The sequence below is a fragment of the Haemorhous mexicanus genome, chromosome 14 (assembly GCF_027477595.1).
Source record: "Haemorhous mexicanus isolate bHaeMex1 chromosome 14, bHaeMex1.pri, whole genome shotgun sequence".
Classification (NCBI taxonomy): domain Eukaryota; kingdom Metazoa; phylum Chordata; class Aves; order Passeriformes; family Fringillidae; genus Haemorhous; species Haemorhous mexicanus.
Genome location: NC_082354.1, coordinates 12,004,340 through 12,030,607, shown reverse-complemented (window position 1 = coordinate 12,030,607; position 26,268 = coordinate 12,004,340). Strand labels below are relative to the sequence as shown.

General features: G+C 44.1%; 1 protein-coding gene across 4 annotated transcripts in view; it reads right to left on the bottom strand.

Annotated features, from left to right (window-relative positions):
• KIAA1210 (KIAA1210 ortholog) overlaps positions 1-24,201 on the bottom strand; it is a 50,488-nt gene extending 26,287 nt beyond the window's left edge. Inside the window, exon 1 of one of the 4 annotated variants that reach the window (XM_059859308.1) lies at positions 24,002-24,201. In XM_059859308.1, the coding sequence (XP_059715291.1) occupies positions 24,002-24,015 (14 nt within the window). In that variant the 5' untranslated portion in view covers positions 24,016-24,201. Of the gene's footprint in view, positions 1-1,855; positions 2,041-11,963; positions 12,173-24,001 lie in introns of those variants that run through there. The other 3 variants (XM_059859305.1, XM_059859306.1, XM_059859309.1) reach the window with 3 other exon arrangements.
• Between the last annotated feature and the right edge of the window lie 2,067 nt (positions 24,202-26,268).

Sequence of the window (26,268 nt, the reverse complement as noted above, 5' to 3'; positions counted from 1 at the left end):
AAATACTTGGAGTACTCTATGGGAGGGCAGTGATAGGGAAAAGAAACAGAGAAAAAAAGAAATAAAGTTCCAGGGTGGTGTTCTGACCATTTGCTTTGCTGAGCTGAACACATGACTTAATATGTACATGGGGGGTAGAGGGGTGAGAGAATCTCACCAAATGAATAAAAGACAATTCCCTTTCACTGCTTGGTTTGTGTATTTAAGGACTCCTGGGAAGTTAGCTTTGTACAGGACTCGAGTTTCCTGCCTTCAACAAAGGTCCAGGAGAAATGCTCTCTGCTCAGCCTCAGAAAAGGGACACAGCCTCCTTGCTGGCTCTCCAGTGGAGCAGAAGACTTGGAAACTGCACAGCAGGCAAGCTCCTAGCCCACCTTCAGTGCTTCAGCTTCAGTCATGGTTCTGCATAAGCATTCCACAAGGCCTTATGACAGAGAGATCAAAGGAGGTGCTGAACCCTGAACAGCCTCTTTCTTATCAAATAAATGCTTGAGGAAATAAAGCCTCAAGAATGCAAGGCACTGCATTCAGTTAGCATCTTCATGGCCTATAGAAGACAGACAGTAGCAAGCAGCCAAGAGAAAGAGGTGAAATTTTTGCCTGGAGCTTTTAAAGACCAATTTCCTCCATGCTACAAAAATTATTTGAAATCAAGCTTATGGTCCAGATTTCAGGGCACACACTTTCCACAGCAAGAGGCATCAGCACAGGAAAGTGGAGCCTGTGGACCCCATCTGGTCCTCCAGGTCACCACCCTGCAGCCAGCCTCCCCCAGACCACACTTCAAGCTACTACAGGACCTCAGAGAAAGCCCCTCTATTTCTCCTGAAAACCAAGGTTCAAACAAACACAGAATGCAGGATAGTTTAATATTCAGATTACATTCTACAGCAAAAGGTGAATGAGAGGTTAAATTTTCTTCTCTCTTATTAAAGCACATTAAAGGATTTTGTTCTGACCAAATGTAGTTGATGGCTTTCCTCTCTGGGAGCCCAACAAGCTATCAATGAATTCATTACTCCAATAACAGCTAAGTGAAGTAAAGTTTACCCTCTGCAACTTCACTGAACAGGATTTCAGAGTCAATCATAGCAATAGCAAAGCCAGCAGGATTTCTATTCAATTTTCACATCCCTTGAGTATATCAGAAACTCAGCAACCAAAGCTCCCTTTGCTCTCCATGAGATGAGTGAGCTGCACTTCAAGGCCCACAGTCACAGAACATGCTGAACAGTGTGGGATTCAACAAAACAGCTTTGTTGAAAGAGGGTGCAATCCAACATGAGAGGGGGAACCAGGATCTGACCTTGAGCAGCTGATCCCACTGTGCTCTTCTACAATGGAGTGTTTCTAGGAGGGAATTCCCAGGGTTTTTTTGCCAGCCCCTAGCTGGTATCTCCCATGGGGTCACTCCCATGTGGTCCTTCCCATGACTGTTTAATGTAGCTGTAAAAGAGTGGCACAAACAGCAGTTTACACCAGGATTCTTGCTACTTTCTCCACTGGTAGTGGGGAGGGGAAGAGTTCATGAAGTTAAAGAATATTGATCTTGTAATTTCCACTGAAGGAGGGATAGTTCAAGAAAGTTTAAGGTCTTTTTGCAAGGATCACAAATAATAAATACAGCAGTAGTATCCACCAGGAAGTCTGGATAAGCATCTAGATAATATTTAATATAAAAAAAATATTCTCTCAGAATCAAGCAGGGGTCATAATTCCCCATAGCAACAGACAGCATTCAGCTCCTAACCTTGAGAAAATATCCAGAGCAACAACCATCCCCATGGAGAGATGTGTCCCCAGCTCTCACACCTTGCATTCAGACAATGCCCCCGACCCCCCTCTGTCCCCACACCTTGGCTCCTCCGTGAAGGCTCTCCAGAAGACAGGTCCCAATGTGCTGAACTCTTGTTTGCTACAATCTGCTTTGAGAAGCCTCTGCCTGACAGCAGTTCTGAAGGATTTCTGCTGTTCAACAGTGCCTGAAGCATTATGTCCTGCCCTCCTAGTGAGTGTGTGTGCAACACTAATGGAAAGCAGCTGGTGGGCTGAAGCAGACTTTAAAAAAAAAAAAGTAAGAGGAGGAAATGCCTTTCATACAGTCACACAGACTCATTCTGTAATTGTGTGAGAAGCCAAGAGGATAAGAAGGGGGAAGGGTAAATGGGAAAAATTCATATGCTCTCTGTTAGCAGTCCAGAAACTGAGAGAGTCAATTCCTCTGTCCCTGCTGCCCCATCTCCCCTCCCTGCACTCCTGCCATTTGCTGCTTTAGCACTGGGGAACTGTGGTGTCCCTGCATGTGGGGACTGACTGTAGCACAGACCTGGTGCCTTAAACCTGAGGCAGGTACCAGCAGCAGGGCAGCTTTGGTTTGTACTCAGCTCAGGAGGCCAAAGTGAAGTCCCAGCTACCAGAGCTCTGGAACACTTGGCACCCACACTAGACAGATTAACTTGGTTTTGTGCCACTTCAGGCTGTCCTCATGCACCCAGTTACTCTGCTCTGCTTGTTTGCAGGATCTTGGGTAGCTGCTGTCTGTGCAAGGTCTCTGCTGCAAGTTTGCATCAGCTCAGACCATACAGCAAATATCTGTAACCTGCTAGCCAAAAGCCAAGAAAAATGGTTCTTGATAGCTCATCCCTAATCATAATTTATCACAGATTTTACAGTGCATTTGCAGAGAAATGTGACAGAAATTTGCCCAAATCAAGACTGGCTCTAACATAGCCATGATCTAAGCCACAGCAAGATTTTGGCCCCAGACTGTCTCCATGTTAAAGGAATGGCCAATAAATGACCCAGCTAAATTCCACCACTTGACATTAGCATAGGAGTAAGCTTTTCCCATGTAGTAATTCTTTCTCTTCACACCAACACACTGGGGAAATTTCAGGAAACAGCTGGAATGAGGTTCTTCTCCCACTCTTCCTAAAAAGAAGAAAAAGAATAGCAAAGCCTTCCAGCAACCACACCAAAGGAACCAGTTGCCAGCAGCAGGAGACACCCTCAGATCCACTTGACAGGGATACATTTCAAGTAGTTGTGGAGGAGGAGGAACATGCATTTAAAGATCATCAGGGATGTACCAAAGGCTGCCTTTGCCAGCTGGGAGCTGCTCCCAGAGTGCATCACAGCCTCTGGAAATGGTCTCAAGGCAAAGCAACAGGAAATGTCAAGCCACTATCACTGAACAGCAGACATGCCTCATGCCAGCAGAGTCGAGGTGTCAGAGAGTCAAGTATGGGAATAAAAGTCAAGCTCACTGTCTCTGTCCCTCCAAGTGGTAAATTCAACACGTAAGTGCAATCTTCCATCCCAGATTGGGAGGTGGGCATATTTAGCCACTGTTTTCCAGCCTGTGTATGTGCTTTTTACCCCCCCTCCAAATTCCTAATTAATTTTGTTTCCCCTGGAGCCTTCAAGCATAAAGTTAGATGACTGGGATCTGACCTGGGGTGTGCAGAGCCTATGGGCTGCTCTGTAGGGATCAGCAGAAGGTGGCAAAGGAAAGAGGTTTGCCATCAGCTGGCTTCAGCGTGCTCTACAGGGGCTTGAAGGACTGTGAGCCTGAGAAAACTTCATGGAAATTGCCAATATCTGCAAATTCTGAAGGTGACAAATATTAGTTTAGACAGCAAAATCTATGAGACCGAGCTTGTCTTTTGAACACATTCTAGCAGATGGAGACTGTTGGGCTGGGATTTGGGTAAATTCACTGGTTCTCCTGGCTCTATCATTGAGTAGCAGGGCAAATTACTGGATTTCTAACAAGAGCCAGGTTATGAATCCATCAGCCATGAGCTTCTTTACCTGTGGAATCACCATGGTCACACTGAGCTCCTGCAAAGCTTCATGAGCCCAGTGGGAGAGTGAAGTATCACCTCTGCTGCAGGGGACCAGCATGCTGGAGCTGTATGGACTGACACAAGCGCTAGAAACACAGAGAAGGTAAATCACAAAAAAAACTCTGAAATGTCACAGGAGTAATCTGCATATCTGCCTTGCCCCCATATTTGAGTTGCAGTGATTGCCAGTAGGTTATTCTCAGAAACTGGGAAGGATCATTACACCCCGGGCCTGAAAAAAAAGAGTCTGGAGGCATTTACACCAAACTAAGCTGTCTGACTATTGCAGGAAAAATGAGGTTAAGCAATAGAGAACTGAACACCAGAACTGAAACATGGAGCTTTAGCCTATATCTAAAGCTTTCTCTTTTTTCAAGGTTTTTCCAAAACAGTCACTTATCCCTCAACTTTTGGTTAAAGAGCTGCTTAAATAGTGGGGGGGGTGGGGAAGAATCTTCAGATACAATGAAAGTTCTCAGGACAAGAGATAATAAAGACATTTAATGGCCTAGAATTCAAAATGCATTTAAATAAAAAGAAAAAAAAAAAAGGAGGAGGCAAACAGAAAATTCTGGGAGAAATTGTTACAATTTTTCACTCTGAAGATCAAAATGCCATAAAGCCAGACAGCCATCTTTTGGCTATAAAGAAGCAAATAAAACACAGGCTTTGTGGTCTCAGAGGCTGCCTTTGGCAGGGAGCTCAGGAAATCTCTCTTCATGTGAAGTCCCAAAGCCTATTTGTCAGTATCTACTGCCTGTACACACAACAAATAAAAACAAGGCCAGCTCCTTTCCAGTTGAAACAGTGTCTGGCTGGCTCACCCTGAGTTCCCACTGCCCCTGGGCATTTCTGCAATTCTGCAATTCTGACTCCTGATCAGGGAAGGCCAGAGGCAGCCTCTGTGCTTGCAGAGGGAGCTGTGTGTGAAGTTTGATGGTTTCCCTCCCTTCTTCTATCCTAAAGGAACCTCCTGCTGTTCCTGCTCTGCTCCCTCTAGAGCCTCGAGTTAGGCAGCTCCTGAACTAGGATGGTCTTGAAGCACATGGAGAACTCTTGGAGCCAAGGGAGATCATCCTTGTGCTCAGAGCAGTTCCTGAGCCTTTTCTGTCCCAAGGGCAACTCCTGACCTTTTGCTCTAGCATGAGCAACTACTAAAAAGGGATCCTACTTCTCTGGGATTCCAGACACAAATACCTCTCTAAAACAGGATCATCTAAAATAAGATTATCTGAGCTAATGCTGTTTTGCACCAATGGAGTATCTGTACTTTAAGGCAGTGGCCCAGCAGCATCAGGGAGCAGAGATGGTTCATGACAGCAGAAACTGGCACCAAAGACAAGAACTGCAAGGTGGGGTGGTGACAAGCAGGCACGTGGGGGAGAGAATCAGAGGAGGACAGACATTCTGTAAGATCTTCACAGGCCAAGGCTGCAAGGAAGGAAGCAAGAAGACGATTGACATCTTTTTAATTTAAGCTTTTGTAACATTCTTTTCACTGAACTGAAATGATGGAAAGCAGTTTGGCTGCTGGAGTGAACCAGCAAACAATTCCTCCACACCTCTGTCAGGTCTGTACATAGACAGCTTGATGGTTACCACAGTGTCTCCATCCTAACTCTGAGCTAGACCACTCAAATCATCTCATTTGCACCAGAGCTACTGTGTGGATCACAAATGCCTTGTTAGATGAGTGATACCTGGAAGCCCCAGCAGAAGTGCACAGTTACATATTCCTGAGAGTGTATAAGCATGAATGAATTCATCATGAATACAAGTCAGACATTTAGTTCACTAATTAACACCAGATCCTTGAATCTCAGAGGCCAAAAGGAACAACCACCACAAAATTTTGAAGCTGGAATGCCACCTTGGCTCTGGATGGGTGGTTAGAAAGCAAGATCAGGCAGCTTTGTCTGCACAGCCAGGGTTCCCTGCTCTGACTGAGAGTGCTACAATTCCCTCTAAGAGCACCCTGCTCTGAGCTGAGGTAGAGTTAATTTTCATCCTAGCAGCTGCTATAGAGCTGTGGTTTGGATTTGTGCTTGAAGCAGTGCTGATAACTCAGAGATGCTTCCTTTAGCACTGAGCAGGTCTTACCCAGAGCCTTCCCTGCTCCTCAGCCCACCCCAGCAGCCAGGGGCTGGGGGTGCACAAGGAGCTGGGAGGGGACACAGCCAGGGCAGCTGAACCCAACTGACCCCAGGGATGTCCCAGACCATGGGGCCTCATCCTCAGCACAGAAATCTGGGGCAGAAGGAGGAAGGGGGGCATTCAGAGTGATGGCATTTGCCTTCTTGTCACCATTACATGTGACAGGGCCCTGCTGCTCTGGGGTGCTAAACACCTGCCTGCCCTGGGGAATAAATTCCTTGTTTTGCTTTGCTTGTGTGCATGACATTGCTTTACCTATTAAATTGTATTGATTTCAACCCAAAAGTTTTCTCACATTTACCCTGGGATTCTCTCTCCAGTCCCAGCAGGGGAGAGTGAGGGAGTGGCTGTTGTAGGGCTGAGTTGCTGGGGCTAAAGCACAACAGTCACAAAGATACCAACATGCTACAGCATGGAGACAGGACACAACAGAGCACAGAATGTCTTGGCACCTGGACACTTCTCCAAATGCAGCAGCACACACAGGTGTAACAGTACAGCTAAAGAAATGAATAATTATGTGTGTGGCCTTTTTCACACACATTGTGTTGGAAACATTGGGCTGTTGGCACAACCTTGACTACTGGCACAGTGATGAGCAGTGACAGCTCAGCATCTGCAAGCAAAATCAGACAGGATATCAACTGACTGGATTTTTTTTCTTTGTTTATACAGTGACTCCCCCAATGGAGTGGGAGGCCAACTGCAAACTTGAAAAAAATAATTATGAATAAAATAATAAGATAAGCAAAATAAAAATATGAGATTTTGCAGTAAATATTTGCTGTATTCAAAATAATATTTAAAACTACTTAATCCATAATAGTTTTACAAACCTGGAGACTATAACAGATGTAATGCAGAGCTATAACCTTGAACCACACTAATGTACAACACCTTGTGCTCAACTGTTTTCTTACAGCAGGAGAAATATGGGGGGTGGAAGGGAATCAACCTTGGGTTTTTTCCTGTTTCCCAATGGACAGACTTATCTCAGATTTCCTCAAATCTGGCTGGTAATCAGCTCCAGCTGCCCTACACCAGCTCAGGTAGGCTATCTGCTGGAAGCACAACCTGAACCCACTGCATTTTTGTCCCATATATCATCAGATTTCAGCTTTTACATCCAATTCTAGGCCTTCACATCACAGCAGATGTGAAAGCCTAAAATTTTGTAGAACTCTGCACAAGGAGGAAATGACAAATTAATCTCTCCAACTGGCTCTAGGGGTACAAAGCTAGAAACTTGGAGCAGCAGAAGTTTCTGTCTAAGAAGAGAACACAAGGGAAAATTATGACAAGATGTTTTCATGGCTCAGTCTGGCAAAATCATGTAGACAAAAAAACCCTGATGGTCAAAGGATGCAGAAGAGTGAAAATCACATTTAGCAGATTGTCCCAGCCCAAGCTTCTGCTCCACTGCAAGTGATGCAGGACAAGCAGCAGGGGAGGTCAATTTGACAGCATATCAGCCAAATACTCAGAACCTTGGTGGTAGCAAAAGGGCTGTTCTGCTGAAACCAAATAAACAGGCCTGCTTGGAATTCCTCTGCCTACAGCCAGCAAACACACTGTACCACTGTGGCTGCAAAAACAAACACCATCCAGAGAGGAGCACGAAGAGAATGAGGAGATGGGAGTGACTCACTGGTGTATTAAAGCAGAACTGAACTTCTTGCACAAAGATGAGTCAAACAGAGTGAATCACAAAGAGAAGTAGTTGATTTTTTGGTTAATAATACAGCACCATTGTACTACCAGTGCCCAACTTCCTGCAGTGCCATGGCTCTGACACCTCCAAACTGCTTTTGTTCACCCTCTCTGCTATTTTTGAATAAGAAAACAGGACTTAAGTCTCTATACATTTCATACCAGACAGAGCACTCAATGACTCCTGTGGGCTGAAGACAAAATGCTCACAGGTATCCAAACACTGTGTAATTGCCTAATACAGGAACATGCTCATGGCTTGAGTACTGAAAGATGCCTCCAAGAGACTCACAACACCTGAGGAGTCTTTCTACCTCAGCTCACACTCCCTGATTTGGGCTTAGTGGGGAGAGCTCTCACCTTCCATAAAACCAGTTTCTTGAAACTGATCCAAGGATTGTCTCTGCACAGGTGAACTTGCTTTGCTGGGCAGAAACCACTTATCATACTCAGATATTTTCATCTCAAAATCCCCCAACACTGAAAGGTTGTTAATGAGGGATTCTTGCTCTTGTTGTGAAATAACATGCTAAAGTGATTTACAGAAACAAACATATTTCAGAATACCAAAGTTTAAGGGAAACATTTCACCTCTCCTGAATTCATCAGCCACACAGACAGATCCCAGGTCATCACAGGGGCAGTGACTCTGCCACAGCTCCCAGGAAGCCTGCAATGATTCCAAAGCTGCCCAGCCTTCTGCCAGCTGGGGCATGCCACAGGCAGGGATGGCCAGGGAACTCAGTGTCTCACTTTAAACAGCCCTGGACTCTTGGAGAGATGCTTCATGTCTAAAACAGTACCAAAGAGCAAAGCATCCCTTCCTGCAGTCAGCAGCAATGCATCCCTCCCTGCAGCCAGTCATCACTCCTTGCAGTCAGGCAGCAGCAATGCATCACTCACTCCCTGCAGGCAGCAGCAATGCATCACTCACTCCCTGCAGGCAGCAGCGCCGCTCCTCAGCCCTGCAGCAGTCGCAGCCTCCAGAAGGGAGGGAGGCAGGGGAGGCCGATGAGCTGCTGACAGAGAGGAGCCAACAGGCTCAGCCTGCCCCGGGCCAAGTTGCTCCTCCAGTAGCAGTTGGAGGAGCTTTAAAGCACTTCCCATCCACTTGTCACTGTCCCAGCTAAAGCAGCAGCTGCTGGCTGTGGATGGGGAGCCAAAGGCTCAAAGGAACACACAAACATGTGAAAGTTGTACAAAGTGTAACTGGCTGCAAGGACAAAAGGATTTTTGGGATTTCCACTGTCCCCTATGAGCCTCTTCAACAAGAAGGCTGGGGTGAAGGTGCAGGGGCAGTGAACAGACAGCCTATCCATCAGGTGGACAGCTCTGTACCATCTTCAGAATAAACCCAGCAATCACCACAAGCTCCTCCTGACACTTATCTGAGCAGGCAACAACACAAAATACTGCAACAGCAGCTAACCCAGAAAACATATTTTACTCAATTTCATGGCCATAACATCATTTTAGATTGGCAATTGCTTTCATCTCAAACAATCTAGAAATATATTGAAAATCCTACTGATGCATTCCTTGACCAACTTGCTTTACCCAAATGCTCAACTTCTTTGCAGGATAGAAGTGCACATCAGCATTTTTTGACAATTATGGAATATAAGAAAAGAACACAATACCCCACTGGAAGTGCAAAGCTTGGCAAAGCAGAAGACACTTAAGCTGAAATGTCCATAATTCTGGATTGGTTGTGAAAGCACCATGAAATCCTGGGTGACCACATTAAATACAGTTAAATACATTTTCTTATAGTCTGCTATAGAAACCAGACTGAGCTGGCACATAAAGTCTTCAGCCAAATATTTTATATAGCTTCTAACACACTATATTTATCTTTGGAAATTGACAGTTTGCATTGACCATCAGTGAACCTTGCTATTCAAGCAACCACATTTTCAGCTCATAACAACATACTTGGCTAGTCCCAAAAACTGAGGAGCACATGAAAAGATTCCTCCATAGGCTTTAGGAAACTTGATCATATTTGTTCAGGTTTAATATTTTTTTTCTGGCACCACGCTCGGAGCAAGAAACAGAACTCTGCAACAAGGGTGATGGTAAACTTAGCAGAACAATTCAAGATTACTCAGGTTGCATATGCTGGTTAAAGAGAAATATGAAATCAATTTAGAAGTTTTATTTCAGTGAAATAGCAGCCAAAATTGGGACTGTGATGAAAAATTACCTGGACTAAGCTTTGGGTTCTTTTTTTTTTTATTACAGTGTACCAAGGCAGAGCCTTGGCTTCCTCTTGTGAAATGTGGGGCAGTGGGATAAATGTGCCAGCAGCACAGGAGAGCACTCCCTAAAGCAGATTTTAAAACACTCCAGGTGCTTTAGCTGGACTCAGCAGCTCAAAGCCCTGGAGGGAACCTTTCCCCAAAGTCCATGGAAGGTTTCCTGGCAAGCACTGAGCTCCAAGTCACTTTGGCCGAATTCCTACTGGTATCCAAACCAATTGATTAAAGCATAAAAGTAATTTCATTCCAAAAGAACTTTCATTCAGAAAGCAAATTAACTCCTGCAGGTCAAATGACCACGCGAGAATGTGGGGAAGTGGTTCCAAGGACACATTTGTCCAGAAAGACAAATACTTCATGTTAAACTCCAAACAAATTTCATTGAAAATTAATCTCAGGCTAAAAACATCACTATTTCTGCAACTGGTGTCTTGAACTCATTTTAAGTGCCAATAACCACAGCCAAATCAGCACATAAAATCTGTGAAGACTGCAAAGGGTTAGTAGTTGCATTAATTCACCTGGGAACACATCACAGGGCTGAAGTAACAGGCTGAGGACTATAACCTGTGCATATATATCAAGTGTAGAGACCTAACTGAAAAATATCAAAAGAAGAATCTGTTGAATAAAAAAAACCTGTTCCTCATAAGTCAAGTGGAGATTGACCAGGAAAGAAGAGATGTTTTACCACATGTAAAAAAGCTTCATCTGTCCAGCCTCTATAGCCTCTCTCTGAATTTCAAATTTAAGTACATTAGATTCTGAAGGACGTGGAGGGGGGAGGGGAATCAAACAATGTAAATTTACTACTTTTTGTCAATTCAAGTGCCAATCCACCTACCTTCATCAGTACTCACTCACAGACCTTTTTCTAGTTCTGATGGCACATTCTCCCTTTATCTAAATCAAACTTCTCTGCCAAATATTAATTCCCTGTCACAAATTTCAAAGGAGGAAAGGAGGCAATATGGGATGGAAATGCTGACAGAAATCCAGTAGGAGTGGTGTGCCTTTGAAAATGCACATTTCCACCAGAGTAATGTGAGACAAACTGTTGGTGTGAGGGATCAACCTTTGGGAGAAGGAAAAGGAGTCAACTACCAGCTCCACTTTTGAACTATTTTCCTCCCTCTGCTATCCAGGACATACCCACACATTTAACTATCAGTTTTCACATCTTAAGCCTCAAGACACAATTTCACTTGTCTTCCACTGTGCATGTTCCCTGTCTGTAATCTCTCACCGGGTGCAAGAATAGAGCCCTCTGCAGTCTGCTGGTGCAAAACAAGATCAAACCACTGCTCAGGTTTGGCAGCAGGAAATTTTGTTCCATTCCTCAGCAGGGAGAATGTCAAAGGAAAAACAGAATGCATCTTCATGGTGGTTTAAAGCACAAATGCTAACATGCATTCCCTCATTCTCTTTTCCCTTGATAGTCTACTCCAACAGAGCATGCCAGTGAAGCAATAAAAAAAATAATTTTTTTAAAATTATTTAAAACCAAATCTCTCAACAGGGAGCAATTACAGAAACAAACCTCATATTGCTTATAGAAAAACTGAGCTCATCAAGTTCTTAAAGAGCATTTATCGCCAGACTTCTAGCTGAACATTTTTTAAAAGTCAATGTGAATTTCTGTATTTCTCCTTTTTTTGTGTGAATATAGAAACAATACAGCTAATCACTAGGGAAGAGGGAATTTTCCCTCTTGCTATAATTAAACAGGAAAAAGTTCTTAATGCCTTTTCCAATATTTCATGTTTATACCTCTGAAGGAGAAAAAAACCATGACCAATTTTCACCAAACGAATAGTTTAGCCAGGATTTATGTTTTGCACTTTTGTGCTCAGGCTGGCACTTCAGACCCAAGGCAAACCCACTTTGCTCAACTCTGCAGCTGCAACACAACAAAGACAGAATTTCAAAGTACCCACTAGACTCAGCTCCCTTTGGGAAGGTGCAGGGGAGGGCTCAGCGTGGCACTTACTTTTTACTTTTCAGGCACCCGTAGAACCCAGCCATGGTGCTTCCAGGGAGGTGTGTGTGCATTTAATTCATTCCAGGGTGGGGATGCCAGCCCAGGGATTCTGTGCAGAGCTCCCCACTCGCCCACGGGCGCGCACCAGAGCCCGGCGTGCTGCAGCAGCCCTGGCCACATAAAGTTCCTGATCTGAGGCGCTCAGACTCTGCTGAACTGGGTCCAAGGAGGGCTGTGCCTGCTCCATAAAAGGATATGAATTGTTAACTCCCCCTTTTCCTGTCTCCTTCCAGCCACTGGTACGCACAGCATCCGAAGTGTAAAATACCATATGGCGTTGGATTCCGTCTCCCTGCGGGACTAGTGAGGGGCTTGGTTATAATGAGGATGTGAAGAAGCCCTGAGGAGATTAATTGTTATTGTTATTTTTTAGACAGAGGACAGCTACAGAAAATACTTGCAACATCTTTGAAATAACGACTAAAAGCTGTAGTTGTTCTCCAGCACAAAAGGGGGGCACAGGATCTTTTAAAACAGGCATTATCCTGTTCACTGTAAATCACAATCTATTCTAACCAGCTATTCTGCACATTAAAAGGAAAAAAACCCAAACAACTGCATGCCTGCAATATTGCAAGGCCAGGCAAAAAGCTCTAGAGTTGAAATTAGCCAGCACACCCATATGGCAGAATTACTGCCTGGTGATGACCTCTGCCAATTTACCAACACTTGTTCCTCACTGTCACAGCTAAGGAGGCACTCACTGGGTGTGGGAACAGGCAAATGCTGGGGGAACACAAACCTCAAGGAGCCTCATTCACAGGGGTGACCCAAGTCCTGGGGACAATATAGCTGTACACATTTCTAGCATTACATTGCATTAAATTCATATGGAAATGAATTTGCATCGTGGCTGTCAATGGCCTCTGTTGAGGTAAAAGCAAAGAGGAGGCAGGACATTGCTGGGGCTGCCTGCACACAGGGAGGGAGCAGCAGCAGCCTGAGCCTGCTCCTGCAGTCACATGGCCTGCTAAGAATATCAGCTCCTAATTAAAAATTGCATGGCTATTTCAAAGGAGGAGGTTCATAACTCTCATAACAGCAAAGCAAAGATTTACATTCATTCCTAGAAGATCAGAAGAAAACCACATTTATTTGTATTTCTCAGCTGGTACAGAGTGTTTAAATACTTGGGTCTGGCAAGCCAGTAGGAGGGAGTTTTATTAGGTATTTTTATATGAGTTTCTTAAAGATATTTAGTAGAAATACCAGATCTACAGTGGAGAAGTCCTTTCTGAACACTTGGAAAAAATACTTTAACACCTTTCTCATGAGAGACACATGTAGCTTGAGACATGGACCTCTGGTGAGGAGTCCCATCAGTGGCTCAGCTACAGCAGTTTCCTCACAGTGCAGAAGTTTGACATCTATGAATGGACAACTCCATTTCTCAATTTTCTATATAGGCCCCTAGACAAAGGAAAGCTGTCACACAAATATCAGATGACAACAAGTGCAAGGGCCATCACCAACAGGAAACAAATCATTCTCTACTCTAGTTTCCCACTCAGCTGGAAAGCAAAAGCCTCAACAAGCAGCCAGCTTCAATGTCATCATCAGAGTGCATTTGTATTTGGAGATCAAAGCTGACCTCAAGCAGATATAACACATTTTCTGTCTCCTGGGAAAAGACAAAGCAGTAAAAATACAGTAGCACTAGTGGAAGTTGGACTGGAAGGAGTTTCACTGTTGGGAATTACTGCACTTGTCACAATGACTTCACACTGAACCCTTAATCCCAGCAGAAAAAGGATCACTAGAGAGCATTAATCTCCATCCATCAGACAAAGCCCACAGGAAAAAAAAAAAGTAAAATCAAGGCTTCAGTTGTTGGGCAACAACCACCAGGAAAGAAATTCCTGGAGATTACTGGAGAAACATTCTGACTGGCTTAAAGCACAAAACCTTGGATGTAGGACTGCAGCTGAAATCTGCCTGGCATTTTGTTCAGAAAAATGCTGCCAACAGAAACATTTGTATTACAGTAAGAAATTAAGGAGACATTTATTTTTAAAATCAAGAAAGATCAAATGGCCTTCCAGTGGGAAGGCACAGTCCCTAAAGCTAGTGGGAGGGTGTAATCCTGATGACTTTGGAAGAATTTCATCACTTTAACTGGCATAGAACACAGCCTGGAAGCTTAAAAAATCAGCATTTTTGCTAACATAAAGCAGATTTCCTGCCTCCAGACCTCTTCAGATGGCTTGTCTTTACTTCCTTTCAATATTGTTTTCTCTTTCATGCATTTTTGTCTTGAAGTTACTTACCTGAACATGCAAAACTCCATCTGTTGACTTCCATTCAGGTCAGACATAGTCCTGTTCTCAGCAACCAGCAGCTAGCAACACACATTGCACCATCTCAAAACCCCCTTACTTTCTAAGAAGCACAGACTAGTAAACAGTCATTAAAAATAATTATCCCACCTCAGGATTTAATACTTTTTGATTCTCTATCTTCATATCACCCTCCAAGGCACATCATGCTAGATTTATTATTCACTCCTCTGCCTCTTGATCACCAGCACAGCTTCAAATGGCTACACACTGAGAATTTTGGGTACAGCCCTGAAATCTTAGATGTTGATAAACATCACAGCTCTGTGTCCACAGGCAAATGAGTGCAAGCAAGCAGGTATGAGCTGTACCTGCTCTGAGAGCCAGACATCACTGCACTGACATTTGCTCCTCACTTGTCAAGTGCTGAAGTGAATGGGCTGCTCTACTGCCAGTTAATTATTTGAAGCTGTTTTCAGCTGGGGGCAGAGGAACACCAAATAACCACAGACTTCAGCAGAGTAAAGATGGTTCTTCAAAGATAGGGAAGGCAGCAAGTTTAAACACCTGAAATTTCAATCAGATCTGGATTTCCTCTAAATTTTGTGGCTTGGCTTGATTGAAATAGCCCAGTCTAGGCCTACTTTCATTTGAAAATCATGTCTTTCTTCAAACTCACTGTCATGGCTTTCCCTCAACAGCCCAACATTGCACCAGCCCCCTGAACATCCAAATCACTGCATGTCCAAATGAATGCATGTCCAAATCACTGCCCATCCAAATCACTGCAGATCCAAATCACTGCATGTCCAAATCACTGCAGGTCCAAATCACTGCCCACCTAAATCTGCCTCACTTTCCCTGCAGGGAGAACAACCAGTCCCAGGGGCAACCTGCCCTCCCACACTGGTAGCAGCAGCAAGCTCCCAGAGCCTGGTAAACTTCCCAACAAGTTTCTTAATTTCTCTAAAGGGAACAAGGGAGGCAAGACTGAGCAAGGTCCAGCCAGCCAACCATTGAGAAATCCCTGCACCAAAATACAGCTCCTAAAATCATCAAGCTATTTGTTTCACATGCACTTGAGTCAACTCTTCAACTGAAGTAACCAACAGCAGTCACTCATCCAATGGAGGAAACTCAAACACACAAATATTACAAATACCCAGGGTACATGCCAACAGCCTGAGAGCTGAGGTGTGAGGAGCTACACACACAACCAGCAATCCTGAATATATTTCATGTCCAACAGAGCTGCTGTGTTTCTTGCAGCCTCTTGCCACTGGATCTGTAAGGGCAGCCCCCTCCCCAGCTCCCTGTCTGCAAACACTTCACATTTGCAAAGTGCTCATCCAAAGCTTGCATGGCAGCAGAAAGGAAACAGAGGTCACACAGTAAGGAAATCACATATTTCACAAACTGTGTTTAAGCAGGGGTGTTTGGTTTACATTTTTTAAAATTTATTTTCAGAAAGGGACTAAAGGTTTTCATTTGAGAATTTCACTAAACAAATTTAGAGGTAGGAGTAAAAATCCTACACCAAAGTGATGACCGTAGCATTTCAGATTTCCAGTATATTTGGGTGTCTCTGGACTGACTTCTTAGCAAGGTAAATGTCACATTGTGATAGGGTGAGCCATCATATACTGATCCTTGAGCCACCTGGGTTTTATGGCATGAGGATTCTGTGTGTTCCTTAAAGCATGTTGCATTTGTACCCCACGCAACACTTTGCAGCAATGTGCCAGCATAAATGTGGCTCTCAAGAGCACTTTGCTGAAGGAGAAAGGGATTCAGCTTTCCTACAAGTGAAATTTACAGGCTGGCAAATTGGCCAGGCTTGGAAATTTTCTGTGAAAACACTCCAGTTGTAAAGAAACAACTAAACACACATCACTGTTAAAAGCTGCACTATCAGAGCTTGAAACAAACAGGGTTGGAAACAACACAATAGTCTGCAGACAACAAAGAAGTGGAGATAAGAGGATTTCTGCCTTGCAGAGTTTGTACATCCATCTGTGATTAATATTATGAGGAAAATGAGGGTCAAAGCCTGTCTGTGAAACTGAAAGTCAAGAGTGCAGTCAGAGGCATCCAAATATGCACTATTTCAGCTTTTTATTCATGCATTTATTTATAAATGTACAAATAAATTCTTCATGCCAGAAGAATTTGCCATGATACTTGCTCTGGAGTCTAATTACTCTCTGCTGCTCTAATAATGTGTGTTTCCACACTTTGTGTATAACATGTGGGATCTGGGGGATTTTTGTTGTTGTCATTCCCTGTTAGAGGGACTTCCTGCAATCTCCTTCAATAACAAGAATATTTCAAAGACTGCAGCAATAATATAACCTCTTTGATTCCAGTATTTGGTAATTTTGTTCCAGTATTTGGTAATTTTGTTTCTTGCAGTTTATCACAAACACACTGTCTTCTCCTTTGAGAAAGAAGTGAAGAAAAGCTTTGGTATGGGGTTATCCAGTGAATTACTGAATTCTCAAATATGGCCAGAAAAATACTGGCACTCTAAATCTATCCTTTATGTCCCTCCAGCCAAATTTGAGCTCTTCCTGGATTAACTGGAGATGAAGGTCAGGCCATGTGTCATTCAAAAGGTAATTTCCCCTAGTTTGCAACAGGATCACAGAAGTAACCTCAGACTTCAGTGACAGAAAATATCAATTGCCTGACAAATAATACAGCTCCAGAAATAGAATTGTTTGTTTGACCTTTTACAATCTACAAGGACTTATTTGCATATAAATATGCAATTTATTTTTAGATAAGTCACAGAATCCCTGTATACACAGACCAGGCCTCTCACATCTCTGCTTTTTTTTATCCAGGACCATAAATCTAAAATCTAAGATTTTAAATAATCTGAATGAAAAATAGATTATTTTTACACAGTGGAAGAGCTGGTATTTCCTGTGAAAATACTAGCATGGTCAATATTTTATATACTGGGAAACTGTGGTTCTTTTGTCCTGGTGGGGTTGGTGCAGAAGTTGAACAAAGGAGCTCTATTTCTGCACATTCTGACTTAAAAAAATATCATGTTAGAGAATATTAAGTTCCAACAACACAACTTTTCCTTCTCAGTGTCCAGGCAGGCACCAACACACGAGACCATCTGGAAAGAAATGTGAGAACACAGTGTGTAGCTACAGGCACATGGAGCACTGCCTGCTCTGAGTGTCAAACATCAGAGGTAACAGTTACTGAGTCTAAACAAATATCCTGAGATGATGTGAGTAATGAAATGAGTTTTCTACACACCATTCTTCCCAAATTCCCCTCTAGGGATAGATCCAGTTAATGTCCTCCAAGCACTCTTGCCAAGCTCCCCTGCAGACAGATCAGACCAAGGCTGCCACTAATGCCTGTGCTGTGAGCAGCAATCAAGCTTAATGACTTCCCATGTATATTAGTTTAACACTAATGTAGGCCCACCTCCTCGACAGACTTACTTCTATTTGTTTGTACAGGTATAAGCAGGAGGAGAACCAGGGGCTCACACATCTGGAATAATATTCCTAAAACCATCAACATCCTGGATTCCAGCTGCAACTGAAATCAAACTTGAGAAGCAGAGCTCATCTCTGATACCATCTCAGCAATAACACAGGAAAGCACGGAAGCACAGCTCTGGGGAAAAGGCTGGCTGACTCCAATGCCTGCAAACACAAGGCTAAAGATAAGGTGACCATTAACCTTCAGAGAAAGGCAGGGAAGTCCCACAATGTCCTGCCTGCAGGCTTTATTTCTCCAAGGGGAAATAAACAGAAAAATAAAACTCAGAACTGCATACTCCTGACATTTCACTCAAATGAGTATGCAATGGTAACACAGTGTTTTCTCTGTTACCTTTCTTCTGCATAAAGGCATGAATACAGTACCTGGTTCATTCCTCAATCAGCAAAATAGGTGAAAATATTGAGTAACAATAAATTTATTCCTACCACTTGATATCTGTGAGATATCAGACCTGTGCCCCTCTGCACAAAATGTATTTATTATTTCATATTGCAGATACCATGGGGAGAACTGAGGACAAGTAATTCAGTGACTGCTCCAGAATCCATAAACTGCAACTGAACTCAAAAGTTTCTGGTGACTGAAACTGTATTTTAGAGCCTTTCCCCGATGATTCCTTGCTCAATAAGGACAGGCAGAAAGACCCTTCAGGAAGAGCCACCCTATAAATATCCAAGATAACTTTAAGTTCACTAGCCAGCCTTCAGCCATGGGAACTTTACAGGAATACTGGCACCAAAATGCTGAGTTCAATTAGAAATCAGTGACTGCACAACATAATTTGGCCCCGCATGTCGAGAGTTTTAAAATCATCACATAACAAAAAATACCTGATACTGAGCCAATTTCACCAGAGCAGACACTTAGCACATCAGAGTTCTTACACAGCAGCCTAACACATTACTCAGACAAGTTCTGGCAATCTTTAAATATCCACTTGTGCTCCCAATTGTCTCTTAAATATGCTGGCACTGTCCTCACAGTAGTGGGAAGGGAAAATATCTAATATATACCCAGAGGCAGGAAATAAGCTAATTGCAGAAGAATTTTACCTTAAACTGTTGAATAAACCACAGTTCTGTGTCACTAAGTCACATCATCACATGTTTAAACTGAATTTCTGCTTGGTCCTTCCCAGCCACAGAGCCTGGCACACACTTTAGCTATTTGCTGAGCTGATGGATGTGTCTACCAGCCCAGGATCAGTGGTAGCCAAAAGAGCTGCAGCTAAGAGACATGCCAAAATTAAGTTCATTGTTGTAGGATTTCTCTGCTTTACCATGGAGTTCAGGGAATACCTACAGCTTTCCCAGGATAAATGCCACTCTCAGCCTCACCACTCCAGCCTCTATAGCTAACCTTTCACCACAACATACTTGAGATCCACTGGTATTGGCATCAGGTGGCAAATCATCCTTGCTACTAAGTTGATCTTTCCACCCAGGTATTCATGCAGCCAACACTGCAGGTCCAAACAGAAAGTGGAGCAGTTGTCACCATGCACCATGGAGCTGACACATCACCTACCCCTTCTACAGATTTTATCAACACCCACCCAAGAACACAAACTCAGCTTCTCTCATGAAATAGTTGCTTTGGACATAACAGAGGCCAATATAACTGATCCTTCCTGGCATGGTACTGATTAAGTCCTCAAGGGACTCCATATATTGCCTGGAGATAAACACTCCCTGCTCCCAACAGGTTTCTGGGAAGTTATACTATAGGTCTATAGTTTAAAATTATAGAGAAACTCTTGGATCATTTCTCAAATGTCAAGCAAACCACACAGCCTAACTCTACTGTTTCCTTTCACTTGTCCTTTCACTTCCTCCTCCTGAGATAATGAAATCATTATCACATAAAACACCAGAGTAAATTTAGGAAAGTTCAGAAATCCTGACACTCTTGGAGAGACAACAGGACCAGAGAATGCATCCTCTCCAAAACCTCCCCCTCCTGTCATTATCAATACTTCGGAAAATACAAATAGCTTCTTGAACAATGGGATAACATCTATCCTGACATTGTGAGGAAGACCTTTAGATCTCTGTTACCTGGCTGCAGCCATGTGCAGTGAGTGACAGAACTGGGAAAAGAGTCTGGGAGACACAAATGTCCCCATATTTCCTGGCAAGGGCTGCAGCTCAACTCCACCAAGCTACACATCTTTTAAAAGGAAAAAAAAAAGTCACAAAAAAAGAGCAAAGACTGGCAATGGACCAGCCAAATCCAGCAGCATTAACCCTCTGTTTGCTGGCAATTACCCTTCCCACTAAACCTAGTGGCATACAAAAATGGCTTCATGAAGCATTAACTGGGAGAAAAGAAAGGACACATTTGACCACTACAGGCACTATAATGGGATTTGCTGCCAATTGTACCAATAACATTTAACAGACTCCTGTGAATGATGGCTGCCTTTTTTATGGGCAAATATCTGCTAATTCTAAGAAATGCATGTTCAGCAGAAAGAAAAACGAGTGGAGCAGCAGATGACAAGAATGGCAGTGAAATGACAGGATGGGCTGTGTGATTCCTTGACATGGCATTTTGCTGAGGTTAGCCCTAAAGAGGGTGTCAAAGCTGTAAGCAAAATAAGTATGCACACTAAGCTCCATTTCCCCCCACAGGCTTTTAAGCAGCAATTTCAAGAAGATCCTCATTACTTCCTACAGTTTTAAGAGCTTAAAATAGTGCAGCCACCCCAATTTCAGCATTCCTGAGTCAGCTAAACTGGGAGACAGCCTAAACAAGTGAGTATATTGGAAATAATATTTGGTGCTCTCTTCATTTTGAGTTTCTGAATCATTAAAGATCCTACTTTCAAGCTTTGTGACTGAGTATGTGTTTTGGCAGTTTTGCTGCAGTTTTGGTTACTCAGAATAATGTTCAGAGCCTTGCATGATCACTTGGCTGTGTGAGCTACGACCTGATGAGATCTTACGAGACTTTGGGGGAGAGCTGCAACAGTCAGCAGCAGTCAGGGATGAGTAGCAGTTGAAACAATCCTTGTTAATAACATCAGTGAGTGTCTGCTGCTCGCCAAAGAGGTGGTTTCAAGTTCTAACCTGCAGCACTCCTTCCCATTACACACAGAAGCTGAAGACACGGAGATAAACCTCTCCAAATGGAGAGAAATCTGTTTATGTTTAAACTACACAATAGATTGAACTTAGACAGAAGAACTGGCATAGAAACCCATCTGAGGGAATGATGAGAATTGCCATTTCCACTAAACCCAGTGTCAAGTACCAAAATCTCATGCAGTGTGTTTGGATTCACTTAGAAGAAAATGATGAAATACAAATGGCATCACTGCTTGTGGCATTGGCACTCCTTTTCAACTTTAAGAGGATGTCTATGTACCTGTGCACACATGACTCAACATGATGCTGGTGCCACTCCAATAAAACCAAGCCACTGATTCCCGAGTTTGGGCCATATCCAGAGCTCATTAAAATCAATGACACCCTTTCCACTAAGTTCAGCTCTTCAGATCACAGCTGTCAGCTTGCAGACTGATGTACCACAGAGGCTGCAGTCCCACTGCTTTGTCCCCTGTTTGACTTACAGCACAGCTTGATGTTTATGTTACATAACTAAAGATATTGAGACCAACCACACCACGCACACTGTCCACAGCACAAACATAAGGATTACTGAAAATCCTCAGCAGAAAAAAAAAATCAGCTCCCCAGTTTAACATATACCATGTGTACTTCCTTTTCATTTATATATAGAGAGACTTCATACAAATCAATAAATACCTACGAATGAACGCCTAACACACTTCAACAGTATCAGATACAGGAAACATTCCAGTCAAAGTTCTGGAGGATTTTAGCAGGAACAGCTAAAGATGTGATTGTTTGTATTAAATTTATCAAACTCACACACACACACAAATTATTGTTCCCTGAGTACCCATTTTCACAGCTGTTCAAAACTAAGTAACATCTTAGCCCTTTTCTTAATGCTTATGCAAGATTCCAGTATTTGCACTTGCAGCTACTGCTTTCTTGTGAAATATTCTAAGTACCCACTGATCTCCAAATAAATGTACTTAGGATTTAAATTAATGGGTCTGTATTGAGCAAGTCTTTGGACCAAGTACAACTTCTGGTTTCTTCTCTGACTGCCATACATTGTCTTCTGGAGAAAGAAAACATAGCTGTGCATTTGTGTGAAGTAAATTCCCTGACCAGCAAATTTAGAACCATTACAAGTAGAAAAAATATTAACTTTGAAACAGAAACCAGTGCAAATAAAACTTCTTAAGTGATAAAATTTAACTTTTGATAGTTTTCTGCACTTAATTGCTCCCAGAAAAGCTAAAAAGAAGTCTAAAAGAGGATCTACTTCCCAAATGTCTGAATGCAGTCAAAAACCCTGCACTACAGGTTCCAAAGGACAAAGAGTTTTGAATCATCAATCTGCATTAGGCATGTCTCCATTTCTGTGCTCACAGGAATCTGACATTTCATTTTCTGAAAACTTCCATTAAATCTTTGACAGAATGATAAGCAAACAGCTTATGTGGAAAAGCCTTCCAACTCACAGTGATCTGGAAAAAATTGAGGGATTTATTTTTTGTCCATATAACATCCAAGTAATTTGGGTTTGCATATTAGAAAAAGCATTTATATACATAAGTAAATCCCCTAAATATCTAAATATATTCTAAACTTGAGTCAAGTCAGGTCAAGTCCAAGGTAAAAAGTGCTTTGCACTTTCTTATACTGTAGTGAGAACCAAGTCAACTTTTAATTTTGCAGTATGTACTCAAATTCTACATTGGACTGGACAGTTCTGGAATCCTTGCAAACCTCACGCTGCCCATGTGATAAGGCTGCATTTCCTTGTGACTAAATAGGAGCTCAGTCTGGAGAAGTGTAGCTTCTTTTATGTAGTGTGCTAATCTTGATAAGTCATCTACTTATGATAGGTCTTCTGCTGACATCCTTTGGAAACAGATGAGCAATTTCACTAAGTCAACATAAATTTGCTGGTACAATATTCTTCAGGAATTGGCCTGAAGCCTTAGCAATGTACTGGTCCATGTATTATAGAGCTCGAGGTCCAAACTATAAACAACCACCTGAACAAGCAGTGCAAAAATTTATGCCATGCTGGATTAAGCTTTCATTGTATTTGTTGTTCAGCAGCAAGATAAATATATATTTGCATTTTCTGTCTTACAATGGATCTGCAAAGGTACTGGAGTTCTAATTATCATCTATTATATCGTGTGAGAGAAAAAGAAATAGTAAACTCACATTCATGAAGCTGTTAATAAAAGATAAGGCCACCAAGCTTGCCTTTCTGTTTTAAAGGTTTCAAACAGTACACTTCAAGTTACCTGTAACTGCTTTCAGTGTCTGTCAAATACCAGAAAGACAGCATGAAGTGTAAAAGATCCACAGTGACTGTAATACCAAGTGGACCAAATGTGTGTGTGCTAAGCTAACTCTTAATTTCTCCAGTCTGCTACACCAGGTCTGAAATGAGTAAGACTCCATCCAAACGTGCATCAGGCAAGCTCTGCTCAGTACACAGCTCTAGGCAGAGAACTCCACTCAGACAGCTCTCCACAGGATGTGGTGTAAGGACAGCACAAGGGCTGGAAGGGAAAAGGGTCCCTTTGAATGGCATTTTCAAAAGAGGAGTTGAACTAGAAAATGGAAAAGACTGCAGGTGATTTGCTGGGGTTCTCAGGTATTTTGTGCTCGTAGCCAGTCTGCAGCTTGTCACCTGGGTGAAAGCACTCGCCCTTACCTCAGCCACTCTGACTTGTACAAGCACAGGTATCACAGAAAATTCATCAAAGTTGTAACGCGATTAAGGCTTTATTCCTGCTGTTCGTTAAGATCAAGCAATTAAGTATATCAGTAAAATAATCACTAAAGAAATGACACAATGTCTTTTCATTCTACATCACTTTGTAGATCTGACCCTTTACAAGACCCTGCTACTTCTCTCACGTCACTCCTGCACAGAAGCTCTGAGATCACAGGGATTCTCCCAGTCCCCCACACCAGTGCTAAGACCTCACACCTGAGAGACAGCCACCAACTCCAGCAATTCTACTACCGACGGTAAGAGACAAAATAAAGTCCAGCTCATATTAACAACCAGCTATCTAACTCCAGCTACCTATCATAGGTCAGAAACCTGATTTGGAGCATAAAACGTAGAGGTCCGACACTGGAAGACTGCAAGGCTGTAAGTTCGGGATGAGGATGCCCATGTAGCCGCCAGCCTCTGCATTCGCAGCCGTAGGGAGCCGAGAATACAGCATTAGAAGCAAGAGTGTCCCACGGAAAGCTCCGCCGCTCTGCTCCGCCGGGAACAGCCGCCGGAGTTATCCCGGCCCCGCCGCCGGCCCGGGGCTCCGCGGGGGCAGCGCCCGCCCTGGAGCTGCCCCGGCACGGCGGCTGCCGAGGGGCCGGCCGGGCTGGAGCCTTGCCCGTGCCGGGAGTTGGGCCCGTGCCCGTCCCGGTGCCCGCCCGCCCTGCCCGGCCCTCGGCCCCGCCGCCACTCACCGGCCGCCGCCCGCGCCCCGCGCCGCGCCCGCCGCCCCCGGCGGCCCCGCCCGCCCAGCGGGCACCGGGCACCGGCACCACCTCCCGCCGCCTCCCACCGGGCACCGGGCACCGGCACCACCTCCCGCCGCAGCCCAGCGGGCACCGGGCACCGGGCACCGGCACCACCTCCCGCCGCCTCCCACCGGGCACCGGCCCCACCTCCCGCCGCCTCCCACCGGGCACCGGGCACCGGGCACCGGCACCACCTCCCGCCGCCTCCCACCGGGCACCGGGCACCGGGCACCGGCACCACCTCCCGCCGCCTCCCACCGGGCACCGGGCACCGGCCCCACCTCCCGCCGCCTCCCACTGGGCACCGGGCACCGGCCCCACGTCCCGCGCACCGCGGGAGCACACACACCCCGGGCCGGCCCGAACCCCTCTGAGAGCGGCTCTGCTCGGTGGACAGCCCCGCCGGGACGCGCTGCCTCCACCCGAAGCCTGCGCTGGTCTGGGAGAGCACCTTACACAAAATACTTTGACACTGAAAGAATTTTGGCTCTTTCTCAAACCTTTGTGGCCTGGCAAGTCCCTGCCGCCTCCAAGGCTTCCTACTGGTTTGTTGTCCATGGAATCGTACAGGCTCCAGTCTGAGACACCTGTAACAACCCAGCTGTGAAGGCACAACCGTGGCGTGATTACAGAATCACAGAATGTGCTGAGTTGGAAAGGACCCATCAAGATCATCAGGTCCAACTCCTGGCCCTGCACAAGACACCCCAAGAATCACATCATGTGCCTGAGAGCATTGTCCAAACACTCCCTGAGCTCAGAGAGGCTTGGTCCTGTAACCACTTCCTCGGAGAGCCTGTTCTAGGGCCCAATCACTCTCTGGCTGGAAAACCTTTTCCTGGTATCTAACCTAAACCTTCCCCGACTCAGCTTCATGCGATGGTAGTGACAGTTTTTGGGACTCAGCTCCTGAGACACAATGTCTCAGGAAAACATTCAGCTTGACCTAAGTCAGCACTCAGCGCATTACCTGGACGGCTCAAGGCACAGTGAGAGGCATCCTCTCAGCAACATGATTCAGGTAACATTGTTCAGGCTGTGGGATGACTTTGAGGGTCTGAAAGATTTTCCCACTGAGGGCATTGTATAACTAAAAATGCATCAGGCTGGGAAATCAATGAAATGCTTCCTTAACCTGGTGAAAACTGGATTCTACTGGATCACTATGTAGTGTCTTCGTTTGTGTCAAATCAAATTTGGTGACTAAACTGATTTCAGCTAAATAAACTGAGATGAGAATCCATCCATCTTGTTGCATTTCTGCAACTAGAATGCTGCAAGGTTACACCTGGAAAAATGCAGAGTTTATTGATAACTCCCGCCTTCTAACCTTTGAATCTATGTTGAAGTTGGTGACCAATTCCCATTGAAACAGACTGACCTGCTCTGTTGCAGAACTGGCACAGAAGTAACAGACCCTCCTTCAGGGATGCAGTGACACAAGTGAAAACAGCTCATGTGTTCCAAAATGCAAAGTGAATGTCTCCAGTGTAAATAAAAACAGGTGCTTGTGAACAACACGTGTACATGCCATGAATAGCATTTCCATATCCAACACTAATGGAGCAGAGACAACATTTCCTAATCCCTCTAACAGTGCTACTGGTTTGACCTGATCTGGGCATGCACCAATTTTCCTTCACAACATCCAGCTACTTCTGATATATAAAATCCTTCTGGCTTATTAGACCTGGAAGGAAATCCAAGTTGTTTTCAGGAAGTCAGGGATTTAATTTACTCTTTCAGTGTCAATGAGTGTGCTTCCTAGGGATACTAAGACTCTTACACTGCAAGAATCACATGTGGATTTATGTTTTCTTTCTTCTTCACCTCTTCCAGAAG